Genomic DNA, 25,249 nt, shown 5'->3' on the forward strand with positions numbered 1-25,249 from the left:
GAACACATGCATATATGCATGGTTCAAAAAAAGGTGTCCAAGGAGTCTATGGTTTGAAAGCAGCTCAAAGATAAACTTAATCTGCCACTGGCCAGATGCATTTTCTTTGAATGTGGATTTCAGTGCTGTTTCAATGAATGTGAGTTTCAAGATCAGAGAAGGTTAATACTGCTAATGCTAAGTTTGTTTTCATTATAAAACCATATTGTTTTGTTTTGTTTAGCAAATGGCTTTCATTGTCTGTGCTATAAAATTTGAAATAAACATTTTAAATATCTCTAAATATTGTAGAAGTAAAGAAGAAAATAGTAAGCACACCCGACAGGTGTGACCACTGGCAACTAGGGAGAAATAGCCAAGTAATGGGACACGGGAATGGCTGGAGGAGGTCTTGATGGAGTGGGGGGGTTGATGGGGGGTCTTGATTCATTACCCTGCCTAGGGCCCCAATTAACCATGATCCAGCTCTGAACAGGCTAGACACATTTCCTGCAAGATAGGTATAGCCTACTGGAGAACTGGATCATCATGGAGGTGTCCAGAAAGCATACACAATTCTTGTTGAGCCTGGATGAGCATGTGGACAACATGACAGCCTACAGGAGGCTTTGTCCAAAGTTACTGTTGGTGTATAGCTATGTTTCCCTCTTAGCCTGCTACTGTAGAAAGTACCTGGTTTAAAGCAGAAATAACTGGCTGCACCCACGGCTAGGGACAGCAGCTGCTCCCCCACCCCCATCAGCTGTAAATACATTCTCCAGTTAATTTTTTCCTTTTAGTTATCAGTAAATCAAGATAAAGCTCTAGACAAAAAAAGTAACCCAGTAGATACACTGGAATTGCCCACTTGTAAAATAGAAGCAAAATGGCACTTAAACTGCCACTTTTTGTCTGTTTCAAACTAGGTGTCTACACAGAAAGGACACAGCTGAAATCAGGTCTATAGATTGTTTTTCCCTACAAGATTCTAATAACTTCTAATAATTTAGATATTTAGACACTTACCCTGCAATCTTTAGCCTGGGGGGGTTCTAGCCCACTCCATTTGCTATGCTCACTTCGCTCCCCTCCCTGCCCCCAGTACATCTACATTTATTCTTAGCCTTAACCCCACCCCTAATTACCACCAATTAGGATACACCACTAGTAATCCCCTGCCACTACATCCAACACAATCATGCTACTACCTAATATAATAACAATCCTAACCTGCGTAGTTCTAGCTCACATTACATCCTACCAAGGCTCCACAGTCACATGCCCCAACAACTTCCACTGTGCTCTCTCAACACCCTCCCTCAAACACTTACACTATAACTACACAACCCCTGCCACCAAAAACATCCTCCCAATACACGCACTCCATTGCCAAACACCTAACACACTCAAAAATAAAATTTCCCTAAGATACCATAAGTAATTTACTATGTATATAAAATATATCCTAAACACCCTCTATAAACTAGCCCTCACTGGAGACATCTATCCAAACCGTGGTCCTCCCAAATCCAACCCAACCACAAACCCTAGTCGAAGCAACCCCTCCTACAACTCAACTCCTAACCCAACAACAAAACAACAGACCTACTTATAATGTCCCTAAACATCAGAAGCATATGCAATAAAATCCAAGAACTACATGCCAGCATAAGCATATATTCCTTAGATAGTCTCTTCTTAACTGAAACCTGGCTCAAACCTCACATCAAAACTGAGGAGATACTTCCATCTGAATACAACATCCTTCGCATAGACAGATTGTCCAAAAAAGGAGGTGGTGTAGCATTGATATTTAAACACCACCTCAATATTCAACTCCTGAACTCATCTGCCACTTACCACAACAATGAAGAAATCCTTTATGCCAATCTCAGACTAAAGCCAAACAAAACAATCAATATCATAGGATGCTATTTCACACCAGGGCAAAATATTACACCACTAGAAAATCTCCTGAGCTGGGCTACTCTATCTCTACATCCAAAAAACGGAGGCCAGCACCAAGAGTGATACCTGAGTTTATTCCAAAAGGTAATGAATCACAAATGGTAGTGAATCAAACCGGTTTCGGCAGTTTTACCTTCATCAGGGATTACCATCTTGATTATGTAACAGTCTATATAGACATACAACACTACATCTCAATCAAGTGATTAAAGAGAGGTAATAACAAAAACTGAAAAAAGTCTCTATAGTATATGAATGACTAATCTAATTTTTAGTTATTTGCTGTTATTATACCAACTGCAGGTGGTCATTAAGACCAGGGGAAAAAAGAGCCCCTCGCCTTACAATCCACCTCTTTTCTTTATCATTCAAAATACTATGCCACCCTATCTTGTTCAATCACCCACTATCTTATCAATAATACAAAAGTGAAATATTGCTGATTTGTGATCACATACATGTCTGTAAAGTGCATTAGTCATTTGTTTGTTTCTGATATCGCTTAAATGTTCAGACATTCTTATTCTGAAAGGTTTAGACGTTTGCCCAACATAAAAAGATGAGCAGGAACAGGTGGCCAAATAGACAACCCAGTCTGTTCCACAATTTGCAAAATGCTTGATCCTATAGACCATTTGAGTATTTTTGCTAGAAAACTCCTTAGATTTAGGCATGTATCTACAAAAGGAACAATGTCCACAAGAAAATGACCCAACTAACCTGTCCCCTGTAATCATTAGTTGTTCCAAAGAGTGACTTCCACCCTTGGATTTATAATGATTAAGATAGGACCCCAGTGTTCCTCCCCTACGATATGAAAACTTACATCTATCCGTAAGGAGACTTGATAGTTTTTGATTTGCCATAAGAATATTCCAATTTTTGTTAATGGCATTTCTGATGGCATGAATGTTTCTACCATAGGTCGTGACAAATCGAATACTATCCCCTGAGGTGTGAGTTTTTTTTTTATATTGCAATAACTCTGACCTATCTTGTCCAGTAGCCCAGTTACTAGCTGAAAGGATGGTACTTGGTTTATAGCCCCTAGCTCTAAATCTATTTATTAAATCAGTCTTGTGATGTTCATAGTCAACATTGGAGGAGCATATCCTTTTGATGCGTAAGAATTGTGACTTGGGAATATTCCTTATGATATGGTCAGGGTGTAAGCTGGTTGCCTGAAAAATACTGTCATAGAATTACAAATTAGATCACTCATTTATATACTATAGAGACTTTTTCAGTTTTTGTTATTACTGTCTCTTTAATTACTTGATTGAGATGTAGTGTTGTATGTATATATATAGACTGCTACATAATCAAAATGGTACACTGATGAAGGCAAAACTGCCAAAACCAGTTTGATTCACTACCATTTGTGATTCATTACCTTTTGGAATAAACTCAGGTAGGTTAGCGTTGCCACCTCACAGCAAGAGGTTCTCTGGTTCAATCCTCGGCTGGGGTGCCTTCTGTGTGGAGTCTGCATGTCCTCCCTGTGGTCACATGGGTTTCCTCCGGGTGCTCCGGTTTCCTCCCACATCCCAAAGACATGCTGTAGGGGGATTGGACACTCTAAATTGGCCCTAGGTGTGAGTGTGTGCATGTGTGTGCCTTCTGTGGAAGGTTGGGTGCTGGGCTGGCAACTCAACACTGTAAAACTCCACTGCCAATCATGAGCGGACAGGTGATCTGCTGTGATGACCCCTAACTGGGAAAAGCCGAAAGAAGAAGAAGAAGATCATTCTTGGTGCTGGCCTCCTTTTTTTGGATTTTGAGTTTGCTTTTTGGCCAGTTGCACCTGCCTTATGTGTGGAGTTCATTTAGGTTTGGACTACTCTATCTCTACCCCAGGAAACCATCATTCTCGGTGACTTTAAGATCTACTGGCTATCCCATAATAATAATCTTCCAACCATTCACCTTAATCTCCATGGGTTCACTCAACTCATCCAATCCCCTACCCGAATCAACAAAAACCCTAACAATCATACCTTACTTGACTGGATCCTAGTCAACAAAGCTCCTCACTCTTACCTAGCAGGCTGCTTACCTAACAGTCTTAGTGACAACTCCTCCACTTTCCTAATTCGGCACCACACAAACAGTCTCAAGCCCATTATCCACAGGCAAATATGGAACAAGTCCAACGTCAACCCCATCTCCTTCGTTTCCTCCCTGCAAAATATTAATTGGTCACCACTAAAATACCTCAACCTAGATGAGGCTGTCCATTTCTTCAACAGTACCTTCCTCTCCATCCTAAACACCAATGCTCCTGTAAGAAATGCCAAAGTCAGATCCTGGTGTGCCCCATGGTTACAAAAGACCACCAGAAATCCAGAGATAAGGCCTGGGAGCACTGGAGACTAACAAAAAATAACTCAGATAGGCAATCATTCCATGAACTGCACAACAAAGCCAAAAAGCATATAAAATTAGACAAATCCCTCTACTATAAATCCACCCTAAACTCTACCAACCACAACCCTAAGTAATTCTGGTCCACTATTGACACTAGCCTCCACCCAGGGAAGGTTGATACCCCCCAGCCATCCATTCCTCCCTCCTCCAGCAGTATTGCTGAATCCTTCAGCAAACACTTCACTGAAACTATAACATCTCTAAACAAACAACACTTCACTACAACAGCCCACCCAACACCTAACCTTAACCCCCCACTCCTCCTTTCTTCTTCATCTCAGTACCTACCTCCAACATAAAAAGAATATTGTCACAATTTAAACCCACCAAACTTGCAGCTGACAACCTCCCCTCTGAATACTTGAAAATTGCAGCTGATACACTAGCCTACCCAATTTCAATTCTAATCAACCATTCCATAACAGAAGGCTATGTTCCCTTGATATGGAAAATATCCCACATCATTCCCCTCCACAAAGGCACTCCCTCCACGTACCTCTCCAATTACCACCCCATTGCTATCCTCTCCCCTCTCTCCAAGATACTTGAAAAATGTATCAACACCCAGGTCTCCAACTACCTCCTAGCTGCTAATCTCCTCTCCAAAACCCAACATGGTTTCAGGCCAAATCACAGCACAACCTCCACTCTGCTCTCCTTCACCAACACTATACTTCATCACAAAAACAATGGCCTCTTCTCTACTGCTGTATTTCTATACCTCTCAAAGGCCTTTGGCATGGTATCTCATGAGCTACTACTCTCTACTCTCCACAACCTCTCCTTCTCACAATCAGCCTGCAGCTGGTTCCACAGCTATCTACACGAACACCAGCAATCAGTAATCTGGGACGATAACCTATCACCTCACCTCCCAGTTACTCTCGGAGTTCCCCAAGGGTCTATCCTTGGCTCTCTGCTATTCTCACTTTTCACTAAAACTGCTATTCTCACTATTCACTAACAACCTACATACTACCACCATACAAGCATTTCTTATATAGTACGCAGATGACACTACTCTCATCTGTTCTGCCCCCACTCTACCAGAATTACAACAAATCACACAGGAATCATTCTCTTTTATAGAAATCTGGATATCCAATGCTCAGCTCCTACTCAACCCAAGTAAGACAAAACTTCTCCTGTTCCAACCTTCCAAAGCCACCCAAAACATCCCCCACTTCAACATTCTCGCCAAAGACAATACCATCATCTCTCCATCAGAACATACAAGATTACTCATTGTGGAAATCGACAACAAACTTAGATTGGACACCCACATATCTCTCACAATAAAAAAAAGTTCACAAGAAACTTGGTGCATTATATCGAAGCTGTCAATTCCTAACCAAGGTGGCTAGAATCTCCATAGCCAATTCCCAGATAATCTCCACCCTACTCTATGCATCCCCCATACTTACCAACCTTAGACAGACAGACCTACACAAGCTGAATGTTTGTTACAACAAAATTGCTAAATTTGCCACTGGAACCCCCTACTGCAACCATTATTGTATCTCCCATAAAGAACTAAACTGGCTAGAACTCCCACAACTCCTTCACTTTAATCAACTCACCCTCGCTCATAAACTTATTAACAAGCCCATTAACATCCCTTCCCTTCAAACCCTTCTCCAACCCTATCACTCCACTAGGCCCCTAAGATCAAGCAACAAAAATCAACTCACTGTTATCAAACCCAAAAACTCAGCAGGAGAAGCCATGTTTTCATGTACCATATCTAAACTTTGGAACAATCTTCCACCTTCTATAACTACTCTACCTTCCGGCAGCCTTTTCAAGACTGCACTCAAATTCCACTTAAATTTGCACTGGCTTTGTCCTTGTTCTAATCCAGACTAGCACCCCCACCATTACCCCTCCCCAGACTCTTAACCCAACTATACTACCGCCACTACTAACCACAGTCAGAATTAGCTAGTTGTCTTTACACACTTTAAAATCTTGTCTGACAACTTTGTTACTAATATTATAAACGACAAGAAACTATCTTAACTTGCAACATTTACTGTATATACTGTTGATAATCAATATCTTGTTATTGTATTAAAGCCAACAACCTGTAATGTTGTTTACTATTGCTGCAGCTTTGTATCTCTATTTATCATGTACATTATGTGGAGCTTTTCTCCCTGGGCATCCGCTGAAAAAGGACCCGCGTCCAGTTGGAATTTCCTGGTAAACAAATGTAAATAAATAAAATAAATAAATAATATGTAAGATGAATGCTATAGATGAACATGGCCTATCAATGCAGGTTTGACATTACCATATATCATAAGTATGTGACTGTGCTTGTCAGTACACGGTGATGGGTTATATACATCTGGGCCATGAAGCATGATGTACAGGACCACCACCTTGCTCACCTGCACCAAAACTTAAAACTTTCCTGTTGTCATTGAGCAGTTATAGTCCAACTTACAGGATGTCAAGACATGGGAATGAGATGAAATTTCCTATCACAGAATCAGGTATTTAGCTACAAGTGACTTTTGAATGATGTGTTACGCATTTTAATGGTTTTATAGGAGCAATATATATATTTTTAAAATGTATATATTTTTCATACCAGCGCCATGGTGCTTAAGCAGATTCTGATGTTATGCTAGGTGTGCTTAATGACTTTTATTTTATTACTATCTATAACACCTTAAGTACACCTGTAAGTATTTATATGCTAGTGTCACTGCAGGGCTTCTGGACTCCCACACATAGTATAGGCAAGAACGCCAATTTTATATAATACTGTTATTAATAGAATATTTTGAAATTTCAGAGTATGTCACCTTATTTAGAGTATGTAGCATTTCTGATTTAGCTATGCTTAAAGTAGCTTTTATTAAAGCAGTGATTGTGTCAGATATTGGTAAATGGTCAGCATCTACTAACACTGGTGTTGAGAAATATAAAATGTACTGTTGCCTCTAGAGAGACATTCACAGTAAAACCTGCCATACTGATGTAGGGCACGACCATTGGTACATAAGACTTGGAGGTGGCAGGCACATCTCTGGTACTGTGTACATAACCCCTTCCGTGACAAACTGTGAGGGACAGCAGAATACAGTAATGCAGATGGACTGCAGTTGGACTATAATAAGGATGAACATGTTAGCACAGGGCATAAGAATGACACATCACTGCAACGCACCTATTCTGCAGCAGATGTTCAGCATGTAGCCAGACCAGAACAGGCAGATGTCCATGGCACAAATGGGAAACCTAGAATACATGAAATGCCTTTTTGCATATACATATGCTGATACAGTCCAATGAATGCCTGTTCAGGCAAATCAGTATTTCCCAGAAAACTTCTATAGATTCTTACAATGCATGTCACACATGTCTGCAACAGTGATTGGCCTGAAAACCAGTGTACTGAACATGAACTTGCCATTGAACAAATTACAGGGGAATGCATGAATGTGTTTTTGCATATATTAAAACCACGTATTCTCAGCAGCTGCAGTTGATAACATTATCTCGTGCTATCTGTGACTTAGCTCTTGCATGGAATGCCTGACACTGGTCTAAGGCTGCATGACCACAGCTAGGGACTCCACAGTCTGCTCCTGTTGCCATGTTTGCGTCAACGGCTCAGCCAACAGTCTCTGACTCATCTGGTGTCCTACTAGTGCCTTGCACCATATGGCATGGTTAGCCCCTAGGATGTCCAGGTGGGTCATGCACTTCTACTCATTTATCTTGCAGTGAGAGGCAAAACTTAGCTGTTCCTATACATCAGAAAAAAATAAAAGTGGGAATGGTCAGAGAGTTCTCTAGAGGCAGAGTAGGACACGAGACATCCCTAGGTCCATCATCATAATACAAGAAATGTAGGTTAATATTAAAGTATCATTATACTAGGCAACATGTATATTTCTTTTATGTAACCTGGCTATATGGGGTTATGTGTTGGCCACTCATAACACACAAAGTCAATACTAACTTACTGTCTAGGCAGCACCTGTCAGTACCTCCAGATCAGAAAGATGGCCTAACTGAAGTCACTGAAACCACCTAGCAGATTACTTGGTAACAGCTCAGACATTAACATGTTTACCTGCATTACAAATTGCTACTAAGAATAATAGTACTACTGCATCTTTGTGCTGTGTTACTGCAGAAATAATAGGCTTTGTTTCTGCAGATTTTTATTTCAGCTTTATTCATGCATTAATTTACTCCTCACATTTAAGGCATCGTGTCTAAAATGTTAGAAGTCTAATGGTGTGTGTGCAGTTTTCCATTTCTGTAGAGGGGCTACAGTCCATCCTTTGTCATCTCACCAGCTCATAGATGTCAATGAATGCATGACAATTCTTTAACTGAAGTACACTTTCTTCTAAAATTTTACCTTAGTTGTACTAACAAGACAACTTGAACTAACTCAAAGGTGGGACAGAATTTATTTTTTAATGTTAGAAATATAGTGTCATCTTTTTAAATACATAATGGGACAGCTCAGTGATCACAGCATACTGTACAATGGCATTGCTATCATGTGCCAACATTACAGAGTACCTTTTCACTCATTGTTTTAGTTTGTTAGATGGGATATTTTGCAGACACCCTCATGGTGATGGACATCAGCTGGGTATAACAGCCCTGTGTTTCTAATGCTTAGTCAAACAGTCCACTTGTGCTGTGCTGATGAGGCCATAACAAAACCAAAACATGCATGTCCCCAGCTAGTGGAGTTTGGCTTTATTGGCCTGAATTTGTCCATTAAAATGACTTAAAAAGTCATAGGCATTCAGAATCACCATATAGCTGAAACACCTGATGTTCATAAGGGTCATTTGCATATATCCCATATGCTTCTAATGCAGGAGGTTTGAGAGGTCACTTGGTGGAAATTCTAGCTTGGCTAGAGTTTTCGTGTAGTTTTTACTGATTGTTTTTTCTGTGTGACCTTTTCACTCATTGTTTTACTTTAACATTACAGAGTATGGAATGGAAAATGAATATACAATTGCATTACGCATTATTATCTCAAGGGAGACTGTTAGAAACTCCTTGTGTTCTGACTGATCTGGAAATATAATTGCTAATAGGTACATTTCTTGGCACTTTAACTTTTCGGAGTTCTGCATTGTCTTAATTGTTGCCTGTCTGAATTATTTTATATATTTGCTAACTGAATTATTTAATATATTTGCTGGCATTGTTTTTTGTTTCTGATCTCTTCTGAAACTGGTTCCTCCCTATTCCTATGGTGGTGTTAAAGTTTATAAAACTGGTCTAACAGCTTTTTTGTTATTTGATTGTTTCAAGGCTTGCTGATTTAGAATAGCCCCTGTTTGTAAATTCCTGCATACACTGTTAGAAACTCCTTGCGTTCTGACTGAAGAGTGCTCTCAAACAATCTGGAAATATAATTGCTGATAAGTATAATTCTTGGCACTTTAACTTTTCAGAGTTCTGCATTGTCTTAGTTTTTGCTTGACTGAATTATTTTATATATTTGCTGACTGAATTATTTTATATATTTGCTGGCATTGTTTTTTGTGTCTGATCTCTTCTGAAACTGTTTTTCTCCCTACCACCTACCCTATTCCTGTGGTGTTTGTTATAGTTGGTGGCTTTGCAGTTGCCTGACCCTACTGTAAATTTGATCTGGGACACTCCTCCCAGTCTAGTGTTCATTCTACCAAATACAGAGAGAACATTTGAGAAGGCCAATGAACTTAGGTTCTTAACCTTGGATTATCTTCTGCTCCTCTTTCCTCCCCTTGCACTTTACTAACAAAAAAAAATCTCCTTGTGTTCTGACTGAGTGTGCTTCTCAGCTGATAAGTATATTTTTGGCACTTTTTAACTGCTCAGAGTTGATTAAAATAACAATTGAATTTAGTTCAGAATACATTTTGAATACATTGCATTTATTTAACCTGTATTTGCTTTAATACTGCTACACACTCAAGTGTGCTAGCTTGCACTGGACTTGAATTGATTTTAGTGCTGTTTTAGCTGCTTTCTGAAAAAATATATAAGCTTGTTTCCTGCCTTTCCTGTAACTAGTCCAGTCCAGATACAGATTTGCTGTATCCAGGACTGTTGGTAAGCTTCTAAGCCCCCCAAGCCTTTCTGTGTTGGAAGGAAGCCTTCTAGCTTATCAGTTGAAGTGGTAAGCACTAGGTAGCCTATCTACCACAAGAGGAGTGTCTTTTGGCCCATAAATTGTAGTTTTTTGGCCGTTTGGGCAGTTTTTCCATATTTTTCAACTTTCTGATTTCAAAGCCCACATTTGCGCTTGTTTCCCACCTTTCCTGTAACTAGTCTAGTCCAGATACAGATTTGCTGTATCCAGGACTGTTGGTAAGCTTCTGAGCCCCCCAAGCCCTTCTGTATTGGAGGGAAACCTTCTAGCTTATCAGTGGGAGTGGTAAGCACTAGGTAGCCTATCTACCACAAGAAGAGTGGTTTCTGGCCCAGAAATTGTAATTATTGGCCATTTGGGTGGTTTTTCCATCTCTTTCAACTTTCTTGTTTAAAAGCCCGCATTTCCACTTGTTCCCAGACTTTCCTGTAACTAGTCTAGTCCAGATTTGCTGTATAAAAGACTGTTTGTAAGCTTCTGAGCCCCTAAGCCTTTCTGTGTTGGAGGAAAGCCTTCTAGCTTATCAGTGGGAGTGGTAAGTGGTAAGTACTAGGTAGCCTATCTACCACAAGTGGAGTGTTTTTTGGCCCATAAATTGTAGTTTATTGACCATTTGGGCAGTTTTTCCATCTCTTTCTACTCTCTGGTTTAAAAGCCCATGTCTGCACTTGTTCCTGCCTTTCCTGTAACTAATCTAGTCCAGATACAGATTTGCTGTATCCAGGACAGTTGGTAAGCTTCTGAGCCCCCAAGCCTTTCTGTGTTGGAGGGAAGCCTTATAGCTTATCAGTGAGAGTGCTAAGCACTAGGTAGCCTATCTATCACAAGAGGAGTGATTTCTGGCCCAGAAATTCTAGTTTATTGGCTGTTTGAGCAGTTTTTCCATCTCTTTCAACTTTCTGGTTTAAAAGCCCATGTTTGCACTTGTTTCCTGCCTTTCCTGTAACTAGTCTAGTCCAGGTACAGACTTGCTGTATCCAGGACTGTTTATAAGCTTCTGAGCCCACAAGTCTTTTTGTGTTAGAGGGAAGCCTTCTATCTTATCAGTGGGAGTGGTAAGCACTAGGTAGCCTATCTACCACAAGAGGAGTTGTTTCTGGCCCAGAAACTGTAGCTTATTGGCTGTTTGGGCAGTTTTTTTCATCTCTTTCAACTTTCTAGTTTAAAAGTCCACATCTGCACTTGTTTCCCATCTGGTCAAGAGGAGAAGGTCAACGCTTACATCACACCACATGGAACACATAACCCTCCAGAACACACACCAGCAATGCCTTCACATAAAAACACAAACTACACACCTATCTTCATGGAGGGTCTCAAAAAAAACCTATCCAAACAGCAGAGACCTCCAAGTCAGAAACGCACCCAACCACTACAATACAACACTAATCACGAGACACATAACTCTCATAAACAGGGTGCCACTCAACCAAAGCCCCGAAGGCAAAACAGCATGCCCAACACACTAGTCATAGGTGACTCGATAGTGAGGCACACTGATGTCCCACTCACTAGGTTGAATAAGGAGAAAGTAACAGTCAGTTGCATGTCAGGTGCCAGGATCCACCACATAACGCATGCACTCAGGTTTCTCAACAACAGGTACAGATATGACACTGTCATTGTGCATGTGGGTGTGAATTACCTGAGATGTACCTCCCTGGACTACATGAAAAGAGACATGGAGGAGCATTTGGATTATGTAGCCCAGATGGGTATGACCCTAGCCCTGAGCAGCATTCTATCATCACCCAGAATGATACCACAGTACAAGCAGAAAATGATTGATTTCAACAACTGGATAAGTTTCTGGTGTCATTCTAAGGGGATCCAGTATCTGCCTGCCTGGGATGACATGACTGACTGACCTCGATGCTTTGCCACAGATGGCCTGCATCTGTCAGCCCTGGGCTTCCGGATACTAGCCAAGGCTCTTGCCACCCCTATAGTGCCTTTTTTAGGTGGTGTTCCAAAGACCAAATTACCACCGTAACAACTACAAACAAATGCAATCTGGGAGTCATGCTGCTCAATGCTAGAAGTCTAAATCTCAAAATGCACTTGCTCAAAGCACTCCTTAAAATGGAGAACATTGACATTTGTGTTGTAACAGAAACCTGGTTCAAGGTAGCAGAAAGCACCCCTGCACTACCAGACTATAACTCATTCCACACCTTTCGGCCCCAGAACTTGGAATGAAGCTCCAAATGCGTTGGTGTTTCCATATTCATAAAGGATGAGCACACCTCCAGACTGGTAGCCCAACATAATATATCTGAGATACTTCAGGTGCAGCTAACATTGGGTAAGACAGCAATTTAGGTCGTAGCCTGCTAAAGGTCCCCAACCATGTCCCAAGACTCACACTCCACATTCCTTAGCACCCTGGAGAATATTAGGGTCCAACCTAACACTCTTATACTGGGCAAATTCAACTACCCCTCCATTAACTGGGAAAACTACTCATGTACCAATACACTTCCCCAATGCTTTCTGGAATTCATTAATTCCAGTGCTCTGGACCAGCTCGTTCTTACACCCACTAGTGGTAGCCACATCCTTGACCTGGTCATTACTAACATGGACGACCATTGCTCTACACCAGTAGTCAACTCCTCCCTGGTTAGATCCAACCACAAACTAATCACCTTGGAAATCCACACCCCCCTCCCACAAAGGTAACCACCATGAAAAACTTCTACAAAGCTAACTTTGGGATCCTAAAAACAGAGGTGGCTAACTTCACGGCACCCATGCAAATGGTGAATAGTTGCATGACCACCGAATCAAACACCAATGCACTGTGCAAACATGCACTCAAATGTATGGATCTTGCCATACCCAATAGAACCAAGTCTCTCTCTCCTCAAAAAAAGGAAGCCAATCTGGTGGTGCCCTGCCATAAACAAACTCTACAGCAGAAGGAGGAAACTGATGTGGAATAAGGTGAAGTCTCAAGACTGGAAAAACTCCCTTATCAGCTTCAACAAAAGGTTGAGATCCCTCATTAAATCCTCCAAAGTTAGCTATGAAAACAGAATTTCAGCAGTAAAGGCAACCACAAGGCCTTCTATAGTTATGTAAAGAATCTCCATAGCAATACCCAGATTTGCTCTGAGCTACTGCACAATGGTACTTCCTATACCAAGCCAACAGATATTGTCAATATACTGGCCAACAGATTCAGTGCTAACTTTACCCCACCCAAAGGACCAATCACAATACCAGTAGATTGCCAGGCACCCAATATTACTGCTGTACAGGTTAAAACAGCACTGTCCAAGGATAAGAATACAGCTTCTATGGGACCTGACAATATCTCTGGCTGTGTTCTACATGAACTACAGAGTGAACTGGCACCTCACCTGTGTGTCCTGTTCAATCACAGACTTACCTCAGGCTTTGTCCCTGCCGAAATGTGCACTGCTACAGTCATCCCTCTCCACAAAGGAGGAGCAACTACAGAACCTGGGAATTATCGCCCAATTAGCCTGATGAGTCTTATATGCAAAGCTATGGAATGCATCATCATGGACCTAACAAACAAGGATTTAGGGAATCTCCAAACTCTGGATCCCACACAGTTTGGTTTTGTGAAGGGTAGATCATGCCTACTCAACTTGGTTGACTTCTTTGAGTCAGTCACCAGAGCTGTGAATGAAGGCAAGGTGGTTCATACAGCCTACCTTGATCTGGCCAAGGCCTTTGATGCCATTCCCAACTCAGGAATCATAGAAAAACTCACTAAGCTAGGCATAAAGCCCTATTTCACTAGGTGTGTTGTAAACTGGCTCACAGATAGAACCAACAGCAACCTCTCTTTTGACCACCACATTGCCACTGTGGTCAGAAAGTCCTTCTATGTGCCACATCTCATTACTAAGGGTTTTGCATCCAGGAAGAAAGAGGTCATTGTCTCCCTCTACTCTTCCCTCATTAGGCCAATCATCAAGCACAATGCCTCATTTGGCAGGTACCTCATTAGACACCTGCAACAACTGGAGAGGCCGCAAACGTATCTCACAAAGAGGATCCTAGGCCTTAAACACTTGTCCTATATGGACAGACTCAAAAAACTCCAACGATTCTCTGTCTCATATCGCTTACTTAGAGGCAATCTCTGCTTGACTTACAAATGTCTGACCCAGTTCTTTTAGAAATGCTACATCTAAAGAAATCCCAATCCCTCCGCACCACACGCTCCAGAGACCTCAACCTCATTACCACAATCAATAGAACATGCTGGAGGGACAGGTTCATAACCCAGAGACTGCCCATGCTATGGAATAGGTTTCCCATACATGTTAAGCACAGCACCTCACTGGCCCTCTTCAAGAGAAACCTTGATGAGTGGATGAAAACAGAAAATTCACCCCGGGGATAACTCCAGTGGCTCTACTCGACAGAGGCACTGGGAACTAAAGTTGGATGGCATGATGCCAGGATAATCCTATGGGCTAGACTTGTAAAGGCTCCAGGGCCATTAGCATAGTATACACCTATGAACCTATGAACATCTTGCCACTATGACTGACACACAAATAGTGAGAGTGGATGTTTATCTATCCTGATTCATGGAACATCTGTGCAGACTGCAGCTGTAAAATAAAATAGTTTTATTTGCAACTGTTTCTCTAGCCAGCACTGCAGGCCTGTCAGAAATATAAGTATTAAAAATAAAGCAATAGGATATATATATACATATATATATATATATATATATATATATAGAGAGAGAGAGAGAGAGGAGTGAGAAGCATAAATATCAACACATTGGCTCAAACATTGCTTCACAAGTCATGCAATAAAATCAGTGATGTTGATTTTCTGCTCACCTAACAGGAAATACAGGAATCTCTTGTTTATGCAGCTGAAGAGATACATGGAATCTGAATAAATAAAACTGATTAATTTTCTAATGTAAGTAAACTAGGAAGTGTGTCCCTCCCCTTAACATTCACCAAAGGCATACTATGGGTGCAATGGTAAAAAGAATGCCACATAAATGCAAAAAGACTTAGAATTTATTTTGGTTAATGGAACCTTCTGCAAAGATTAATTGCTCATGTTGTTCACTTCTCTATGGTTTAGTCCCAGTCAGAAGCATTTTCACAGCTAGTAGAGTGTGGTTTGCTGTCACAGGTAAATTGATAAGGTGTTAAAGTTGTGGTTACAACACTGTTGAAGACAAGTATAATTAATCTCTGCATGTTTTTTTCTCAGAGAAAATGGGGGACTTAAAAATGCTAAAAGCACATATGGCCCCCAAAAAGTCTTCCTCCAATATAACCATTCAGAGAAATGCATTTTTGGCTTTGTGCAGATTCCTTGTACCAAAAGGTTGAGAGGTACCGTCTTGCCATATGTTCTTGTTCATTAACATGCATGACAACTGATTTCAAGAAGCACAGTATTGATGAATGATCTACATGAATCTATCTGTATACTTATACCTTGCCTTTGCAGTTTATGAATGCCATCTGTGATATTTAATATTCATTCTTCAATGAAGTTTGCGCATGGTAATTAAAGAAAATAAAATGAAAACCAGAACTACCTTAAAATCTTGTTGGCAGCGGAATATGCAAATTAAGAATTTAGATTCTGAATGCTTCATTTCCATAAATTATGTTATGCATGTTCATTACCTGAAAGATTTTTCACGAGGTCCTTGCGTTTATGTGGTAACCCCACATCTTGAATCATTGAGTCTATTTCTTCCTTTACACTTTTGGAGCTCTGTCCCTTTAAACGAGCATAAAAATAAATGTGTTCTTCCACTGTCAAGCTAGTTGTGAAAATAAAAAAATGAAAATAGAATTGGTTAGTTATTCATCAACAGTGAGGAGTAAATAGCAAGTGTATTACACTTAACAATATGAGATCTTTTCTGAGTTCCATATGCTATAAGATACTGTTTGCATACATTCAACAATGCTAAGAAGTGGTAAGATGTGTTAAAAATATTATCCTAACAAACTAACTTTTTTAAACTACAGGGGCAAACATGTATTTAAAGCATAAACCACACAGAGAATTATATTAGTTATCGTTCTATAATGGATGGCATAGCCAGCCTTAGGCATAGGCTAACTAGACGGCCGCCTAGGCTGTACCTCTAGCAGGGGCACTTTTCCAGTATTAATTTGTTTATTTTTATGTAGTACAGAAATTTTTTTTTTTTTAAATATGTTGAATGACTACAGGGAAAAAATAAAGAGTACAATAAAGTTTGAGAAAAAGGAAGAAAAAGGAAGAAAAAATAATCTGAATGGTGTAGGTAGATCAGGATGGGGGCACCAGTTAGTGTAGTGGTGGTGGTGGTGGTGGGGTGCTGTCGAGCCCTTTTGGCTAGGATACCAGATGACCAAAGCCTATTCCTGATGGATCGACAGAACTGTACCGAAATAAGCAGTCAGATTTATTTTGTCTTTCAAGCCACTCACTTTGCAGTCACTTGAGCAAAGCACTTTTTGTCTTTTCTTATTTATAAAAACAGAAACTTATTAAGGAAATGCTGACTCTGTAGTTTGAGCTGCTCACTAGGCTGTTGCATCCATTAAAAAGCTACTGTAGCCAGGTTTTCTCTTACACTAATTTGTTTTACTGATTGATCTTGAGCACATCTGCGATTGCAAACTAATATGACCCTATGGGATAGAGAAAAGTATCTTATATCTGAGGTAATTCAATAAACCACCACATTTGCCACTAGTAGTTATTTTTAAATGGCAGATTGTCAGTGGCAATTCAGAAATGGCTTTGTGGTCAAACACTTGTCTTTACAGGTGCATGACAATATCTTGGCAGCGATAAATGCTGACGGACTCAATGTTGGAACCAACATTTTGACATCAGAAATAGGAATAAACAAGAAACCTACAGTGTGTAATGACAGTAAAATGGGGATTGGGGAAATGGCCCCTTTTTTGCTGTGATGCAGTCTTGCAGTTAATAAGTGTAATTAGCAGGGAAAAGCACAAATTAAGTGTTTTTAGTGTGCTTTTTTTCATTTTTAACATTTGGAATGTTGGTGTTTTGTCACACAACATTCAAAATGTTCAATAAAATAACCCAAATCTGTGTATACATAATCACATGTTCACAAACACATGGTGGGCCAGTATTGGCAAAAACTATACCATTATGTATTCATTAAATCTTTAAAGTCTGACAACTCATTACACTCCCAGAAAATATGTTCCCAGTTACCTCTTTCTTCTCCATCTCACCACCAACATTTGCTGTCTCCCTGAGGAAAAATTCTTTGAACTCTATTTGGGGTTTAAAAAAAACCTATGCAAACACATCCCAAGCAAAGATCCTAAATCTTCTAGACTTTGTTGCATATTTGGGAGACATATATACACCCCCACTGTTTCTTTGTGAATTGCTTATCCAGTCTCTCACTTCCCAATCCTCTTTAAATCCCTCTGATTGATTCTTATAGTTATCAGGAAATATTTTATATCCTCTACTAATTATTCCTTTCTTAATGGCAACTTCTGTTTTAGATTTCATTAAAAACTGTACCAGTGCTGGTCTTTTTTTTCTTCCTGTTTGCCTATAGTCTGATATCAGTCTTTGATAGGGAAGGTAATCTCTGACCTGCAGTTCAAATAAATTTTTGGTGTTTTTTCATTTTATTACCTTTCCCTCTCTAGTTATTTGCTCCCAAAACCTTGGTTCCTTTGCCAGTTTTATCCAATAAATTCCAGCCCCCTCTTGCCTATTCTCTGTATGCCTAATTGCAGTCATCCCTATTGGCAGAATCTCCTTTCTCCATTATTGTGTTGACTTAGTTCTTAGCATACTTTCTGCTACTTTATGAATATAATATTCTGTATGATTATTGTTATTTTCCTTAAAGGTCTGCATCCAAAATCCCACTCTCTTCTTGTTTCTTGAGCTCCCCCACTTCATCATCATGCCCTTCCACTATGAATTATAGTTTTCTGCTTATGCTTTGTAGAGGAGCTTTAACTGTGTTGCTCTGAATTACCCCCACAAATCGGGTAATCTCAATCTGCTTTGTTCTACTGGAAGAAACAGCTCTGTCAGAGATACTGGGTGAGCAAATTGGTATAGCTAAGGAATTGATTTTTTGAACGATGGTCTTGAATTGGAATTGTCTAGACATAGTAAGTCCTTACTGAGTCTAATTATGGTGGCTGCCAAAAAAGTAATTACTAGAAAATGGAAACCAAAGTCTAAACCATTATGTATTCAGTAAATTCTTTTTATATTACTTTTTCTCATAATTTTCTGTTGTTTTTTCAGCAGTGAGGTATATATAAGTTACATGATCATTTGCCAAAAAATGAGGGGGCATTTTTTTGAATACTTTATGTAATGATCATATTTTGTTATGCAGAGAACTTTAACAGTGCAGAGGTTAACACTTCTACTGCCTCACAATATGTACCTCTGGTGTGGACATGTTCTGTTTGTGTCTGTGTGTGTGTTTTGTTTTAATGCGCTCTGGTTTCCTACAATATTTTTAATGTGCTTTTGGTTCCTACAACATCCTTAAGATATGCTGTGTAACCTTCTGCATGAAATGAGTATTCTCTAATTTGGATGTTTCTAAACTTCATAAATAGAAATTGCCTGGACCAGTCAGCATCCCAGTCAGAGGAGACAAGATCCTGGACTTGATCCTCACTAATATTGGACAACTCCACTCCCCAGCAGTTGAAACGTCCTTCCTTCTCAAATTGGAGCATAAATCAATCATGTTCACTATAAGTCTGAAACTGGAAGCATTCTCATATACCTCAATATCCAGAGATTATGTGAAGGCCAATTTATGAACACTGAGTGATGACCTGTCTAAATTTAGCATCCCCCTACAAACTAATGACCTCAGTGCATATGCAGACTCCTTTTACATCCACATGGTATACACATGGGAATAACTGCATATATGCATCTCCCCTTCCAAAGTATATATAATGCCAAAATGTAAAAATAAACCTCTGTGTTGGTACCCAAATAAAAAAATCTCATTGTATGCAGTAATAAACATAACTCTAAAGATATCAAAAAACACTTCTGCTAAATTTAACAAGGAACTCCAGTTCCTGATCAAATCAAGCAAAGTTAGATATGATGTAAAAAATAGCCACCCGAGAAAAAGACAGCCATAAAGCCTTCATTAACTATGTTAGAAACCTCAGAAACAATGCTCAACACTTCAAAGAACTAATAGTAAATTATATTACAAACTCAGTCTCTGAGGACATAACCAGTCCAGAGTAGATACATTTAGCTCTAACTTCACCCATCCCCTACATTCTCCCTATCATATATCTACATCTGCACTCCACATATCTCACAAGAACAAGTTCTCAAAACACTTTTCAAGGCCAAGGACATTGTTTCTATGGGAACAAATAACATAGCAGGCTGCCTACTGACCAAAGAGAAAAAGAACCTGTCAACCCCCCCCCCCCCCACAGAGACTATTCTTTATCAGCCTGCAAGCAGGCTTTGTACCAAATGAGTGCAGGACAGCAGCAATCATACCCCCACACAAATGTGGAGTATCAGTGGATCCCGGTAATTAAAGACGCATATCTTTCACCAGCTATATCTGTAAGGCTATGGAAAGGATCATTATGGAATCAATAAATAAGAATATAGGTAACCTACAAACTCTTGACCCAAGCCAGTTTGGTTTTGTTAAGGGCATGTCCATTCTGGTTAACCCGGTTGACTTCTTTGAAAAGGTTATTGAAGCAATAAATGAAGAAATGTTGGTATCCACTACATACCTAGAGCTCATAAACATGGTTGACATCATCTCGTTCTCAGATATTGTTGATAAATTAACCCAGCTAAATGTTAATCCTTATCTAATTCATTGGTTAGCAAAGTGGTTCCCAAACAGAAACCAGCAAATTATGGTAGGTTGCTCTGCCTGCTTCAAAAACCCCATCACTAATGGTATACTCCTGGAGTCAGTGCTCAGGCCACTCCTTTTTGGCACTTACTTTGTGGAGGTTAAAGCTACTGTTAAGGGTTTATGACTGTTAAAATTTAAAATGTAAACTATGGCATTATAAACACTCCAGAGTAAACCAAGACCCTTCACGAGTGACTTTCCTCAACAAAGAGCTGGTATAAATATGGAGAAAAGCTAAATGCCACAAAATGTATAATAATCATGTTCATTAAGCATGATGTCCCCCACTAGGTATCACACAGGCAACACACCCCTGAAAACTGATTTGGTACTTTGGGACCTGGGAAACTATATGCTCAATAAATTGTCCTTTAATCACAATATAAGGGTATGGCATATAGATCCAGCGATGTGATCATTCCACTGTATTTGGCATTTATTAGGCTAATCATTCAGTATAATCTACCTTTCTTTATGTACCTGTCCAAAACATTAACACAACTTGAATGACCTCACCAAGAAATCAAAGGCATAAATAATGATAAAAACTACTCTGACCATCTGAAAGCTGTGTGCCTCTTTTCTTTATCATGCAAGCAAGTGAGGGGTAATATCTTCCCCTGAGTATAAAGCATTGACAGACCACATCTTCTGAGATCTACTGCATGTCTGTAGTCTAGTAGTAGAATAAACACCCTGTCAACAGGTCTTAACCTCTTCTACAACATGAGCTCTACTGTACATCTGTGAGTCCAGTAGTAGAATAAACATCTTCTCAAGAGATCTTAATCTCTTCTACAATATAAATCTAAAATGTTGGAGGGATAGATATGTATTACAGAGAACATTACTTTCTGGAATTGTCTTCCTCTTCACTTAAAGCAAAGTACTTCTCTTACTCTGTTCCTGGATAATCTGGACGAATGGATGATCCCACAAATTCAGTACTGGTCTACCCCTCTTATCTCTTATGTTTAGTGGTAACATGTAAATGTTCTAACTGGCTCTGGGTTATTCTTACTTAAATTACAAAGGCTAACAATTTCATAGGAAATCAGGACTAAGCTTCTAAAGATCTTCATGAATTAACAGCCTAGTAAGTACCTATGAACCTCTGTGTATGCCATGAGTGAGTGAGTGAGTGTTTGTGTGTATGTGTGTGGGTGTGTGTGTGTGTGTGTGTGTGTGTGTGTGTGTGTGTGTGTGTGTCAGTATGTTTGTTTGTGTGTCTGTGTATTTGTGAGTGTTTAAGTACATGCATATGTGGATGGATACATGTGTGTGTGTGTGTGTGTGTGTGTGTGTGTGTGTGTGTGTGTGTGTGTGTGTGTGTGTGTGTGTGTGTGTGTGTGTGAGAGTGTGGGTGTGTGTGTGTGTGTGTGTGTGTGTGTGTGTGTGTGTGTGTGTGCGTGTGTGTGTGTATGGATGCATTCTGTGATAAGCTGGCAACCTATTTAGGATAAATTTCCCACCTCCCATTCAAACAATGCCATGTCATACTATGCCTCCCATGACCTTCAAATAGATAAAACAAATACATGAAGAATGGCTGAAACATTATTCAGTAAGTATCACTATTATCAATCTGGGACAAATGCATAGAAATGTATCGTCTTGCACTCAATGTATGTTTATTTTTCTTATTTTTTATCTTGTCTGCTTACAAAGTACACTATACAATTTGTTTTTATGGACTGAGTAGCTATAAAAAGCTTCTATGAACATTGTATTAATGCACAATGCATGCTTTCTAGGCAAGTTCAATATTGTATGCTAGGACTAGAGGCAGATAAAGTTCTTTGGCTAAAGCAAAAATATTTCTATAAATGATATTTGTATAGCTTACCAAATTTGGTATTAATTTTAAGATGCTGTGAATCAACAATTATTTTCTAGAATAGTGGAGTCTTAAACACAACTGTTGAACTTATTCTAATGTTCACTGTCTAGAACTTATCAATGCTATTTTATTCTATTTTATAAGTACTCTCACTATTATATAATCACTTTACCATGTTCATCTTGGAGGTTTGCAGTATCATAAAAACATCTAAGGTAGTTTTGTAGACATTATAACAATAACTCTTTATATAACTAGTACACAGTTAATGGCAGCAGATTGGTAAATATCTTCAGTTTAGCACATTGATAAAAAACATTTCTTCTGGAGTTCAGAGGCTAATAGCACACAAACAAAAAGTATATCCTCTGGAGTTCAGATGCTACAAATCATTAAATAGGAATTTTAATTTACACTTATTGCTCATTTAAAATAATAATCCTCCTTTTGATTTATAGAGTTCTTCCACTAACATAGTGATTCACATTTTGGTCTGTAGTATTTTGGACTTCATGATACAATGGACAGACTAAGAATTCTTGTTTTGTGATTTCTGAAACACAATTTTAAACTTAGCTTGATAAAGAGGGATCAGTATGGATACTCTGTTAACAATTACATAAAAACTGATCTCTCTTAATCTTCTGTGGGCCATAGATGTAGAGCCATGGGTCTACTTTGTTTGATCAAAAACACATTTCACTGAAACTCATTTCGTCTAAACCTCATTTCACTGAAAATGAATTGCCTGAGGACAATTCACTGAAAGCTCACTTCACTGAAAACTCATTTGACTGAAACTCTTTTCATCTAAACAGGTATATGCCCTGTTCCCCACTGTAGTGCGAGCCTGGAATTAGTATATATAGTAAGGGAGGATGGGGGGCATAACCCCCCACCTATTTTAAATGTTGTAAACCGTAGACATGGATTCTTACAAGTCAAATGAATAACTCTTTCCAGAAAATAATATATACCCAAACTATGTGGGGGCTATGCCCCCACACCCCCCCAATGTGGGGGGCTGTGTCACCCCCCCTAACTATATATACTAACTCCAGGATCACACTACAGTGGGGAACAGGGCATATACCTGTTTAGATGAAATGAGTTTCAGTCAAATGTGTTTTCAGTGAAGTGAGCTTTCAGTGAATTTGCTCAGGGAATTCATTTTCAGTGAAATGAGGCTTTGACAAAATGAGTTTCAGTGAAATGTGTTTTCTATCAAACAAAGTAGACCCTGAGCCATATATGTTCATGAAGCTCTTGCTCGAGTGTTCTTTAAACTAGAAGGTATAGCTCTCAACCTCTTATTTCCAAAATCAGAGGCAAATCCAGAAACATTCAGACCTGGAAATTAAATAAACTTGTGGAAGTAAGCATTTCAGCATCAAATCTTGCCTTGCAGTATTAATTAAGTTAGCTAGGGAACAGTTAATCTTTAGATAGTCAGGAATTTCAGTGAGATTAGCTAAATAGTGTTGTTCTGCATCTGCTTGAATCTGCCCAACTGTGTTATTTTTATTTCTCCTGTGATTGAAATTCTGATGTTTATTGCACTGAGATAATTAATATTCTCATGTTTTCTATTTTACTGTTTATTATTAAATATTTTTCTACCTTTCATTGTGGCTGGTCTTTTAGATATTACCTTTAACATCTTAAGAGTACTTGTGTTTATTTTAGTGATGCCTTGGCCACTCCGAGAAGCCTTGTTGCTTGGGTTACACTCTACCATTTATACTAGCATTGATTTTTACTCAGTATAATTGGATACCCTTGTAAGAGCATGATAGTGACTGACTGGTGGCAGCATCATAACCTTATTGTCTGGGCATAAGGGGGCACAGCTCAACAAATCTGTGCTAGCCTTTCCCAGGAGTATGTGTTTATGTGAAAATTAAATACTTGGGTGTGGGGGTGTCAGTATTTATTGAACTGTTATAAGTTAACGCCTGAAGCTTACAGAAAAAGTTTTGTGAACATAGACCCAAGACAGATGAAAGTATATGTGATTATATTGCTCATTTAAGCACTTATTTCCATAAGTGGGTGAGTGGGTGTCAGGTCACCACTTCTGAAAGACTGGCAGACATTTTGGTGAGGGAACAAGCCCTTAATACTTTGCCTGAGGAGATGAGAATCTGGTTGACAGACCGAGAGTGTAACTCTGCAGTTGAGTTGGGAAAAAAATGGGATTTCGCTAGGAAAGACCAAAGTCCACTTGGTTGCAGACCCTGAAATACACAGGATGAATAAGAAATACAATGATTGCAAACAGACCATCAGCATGGTGTTTACATACTCCGTGGACTACAAATATATCTCTGATATAATCCAAAAATACTGGTCCATCATTCAAGATAACAAAGCAATCAACAAAATACTTCCACCCAATCCCAAATTCACCATTAAGAGAAGCACCAACATTTGTGATATGGTTTAATCCAATCCCACTGTATCAGACAGCAATGTAACTAAAGACACTTTTCCATGCGGTCCCCCAAACTGTGGCTATTGCCAATACATGTCTAACAAAAAAGGATTTAAATGAACTATTACAAAGAAATATTACCTAGTAAACTGTATGGCAACTGCAACACAGATTAAGTGGTATACAGGGCTGAATGTAAGAGATGTAAATCATTCTGCATTGGAAAGACTGCCAATAAATTGAAAACTGGAATTTCCAGGCATCTTTCTGACCTAAGACAGGGCAATAGCCTCAATGCTTTGGTCAAGCACAGCAAACAAAAAACAGGAAATAACGAATTCCAATTCCATGTTGTGGACAGGTTCAACATGAATGAACTAAAAGGACCGACCAATGATAGATTGGAAAAAAAGAGAGCTAGAATGGCAACTTTAACTAGTTGCATGTCAACCCCCAGGTCTGAACTATTCCACATCAATCAACAGTGTTCTGAGACTGAGAAAACATAATTACAAAATTGTTTTTCTAAACCAGCATCCTAGGCTAAATCTGCTCAACTTTTAC

At 39.3% G+C, this 25,249-nt stretch overlaps 1 protein-coding gene across 1 annotated transcript in view; it reads right to left on the minus strand.

Moving 5' to 3' along the window:
* LOC122792759 (phospholipid-transporting ATPase ABCA1-like) overlaps positions 1-25,249 on the minus strand; it is a 2,266,772-nt gene that overhangs the window by 1,350,104 nt on the left and 891,419 nt on the right. Inside the window, exon 19 of the mRNA XM_044060333.1 lies at positions 16,153-16,292. Within this exon, the coding sequence (XP_043916268.1) occupies positions 16,153-16,292 (140 nt within the window). The remainder of the gene's footprint in view (positions 1-16,152; positions 16,293-25,249) is intronic.

The sequence above is a fragment of the Protopterus annectens genome, chromosome 2.part0 (genome assembly GCF_019279795.1).
Source record: "Protopterus annectens isolate FY-2018-M chromosome 2.part0, PAN1.0, whole genome shotgun sequence".
NCBI lineage: Eukaryota > Metazoa > Chordata > Ceratodontiformes > Protopteridae > Protopterus > Protopterus annectens.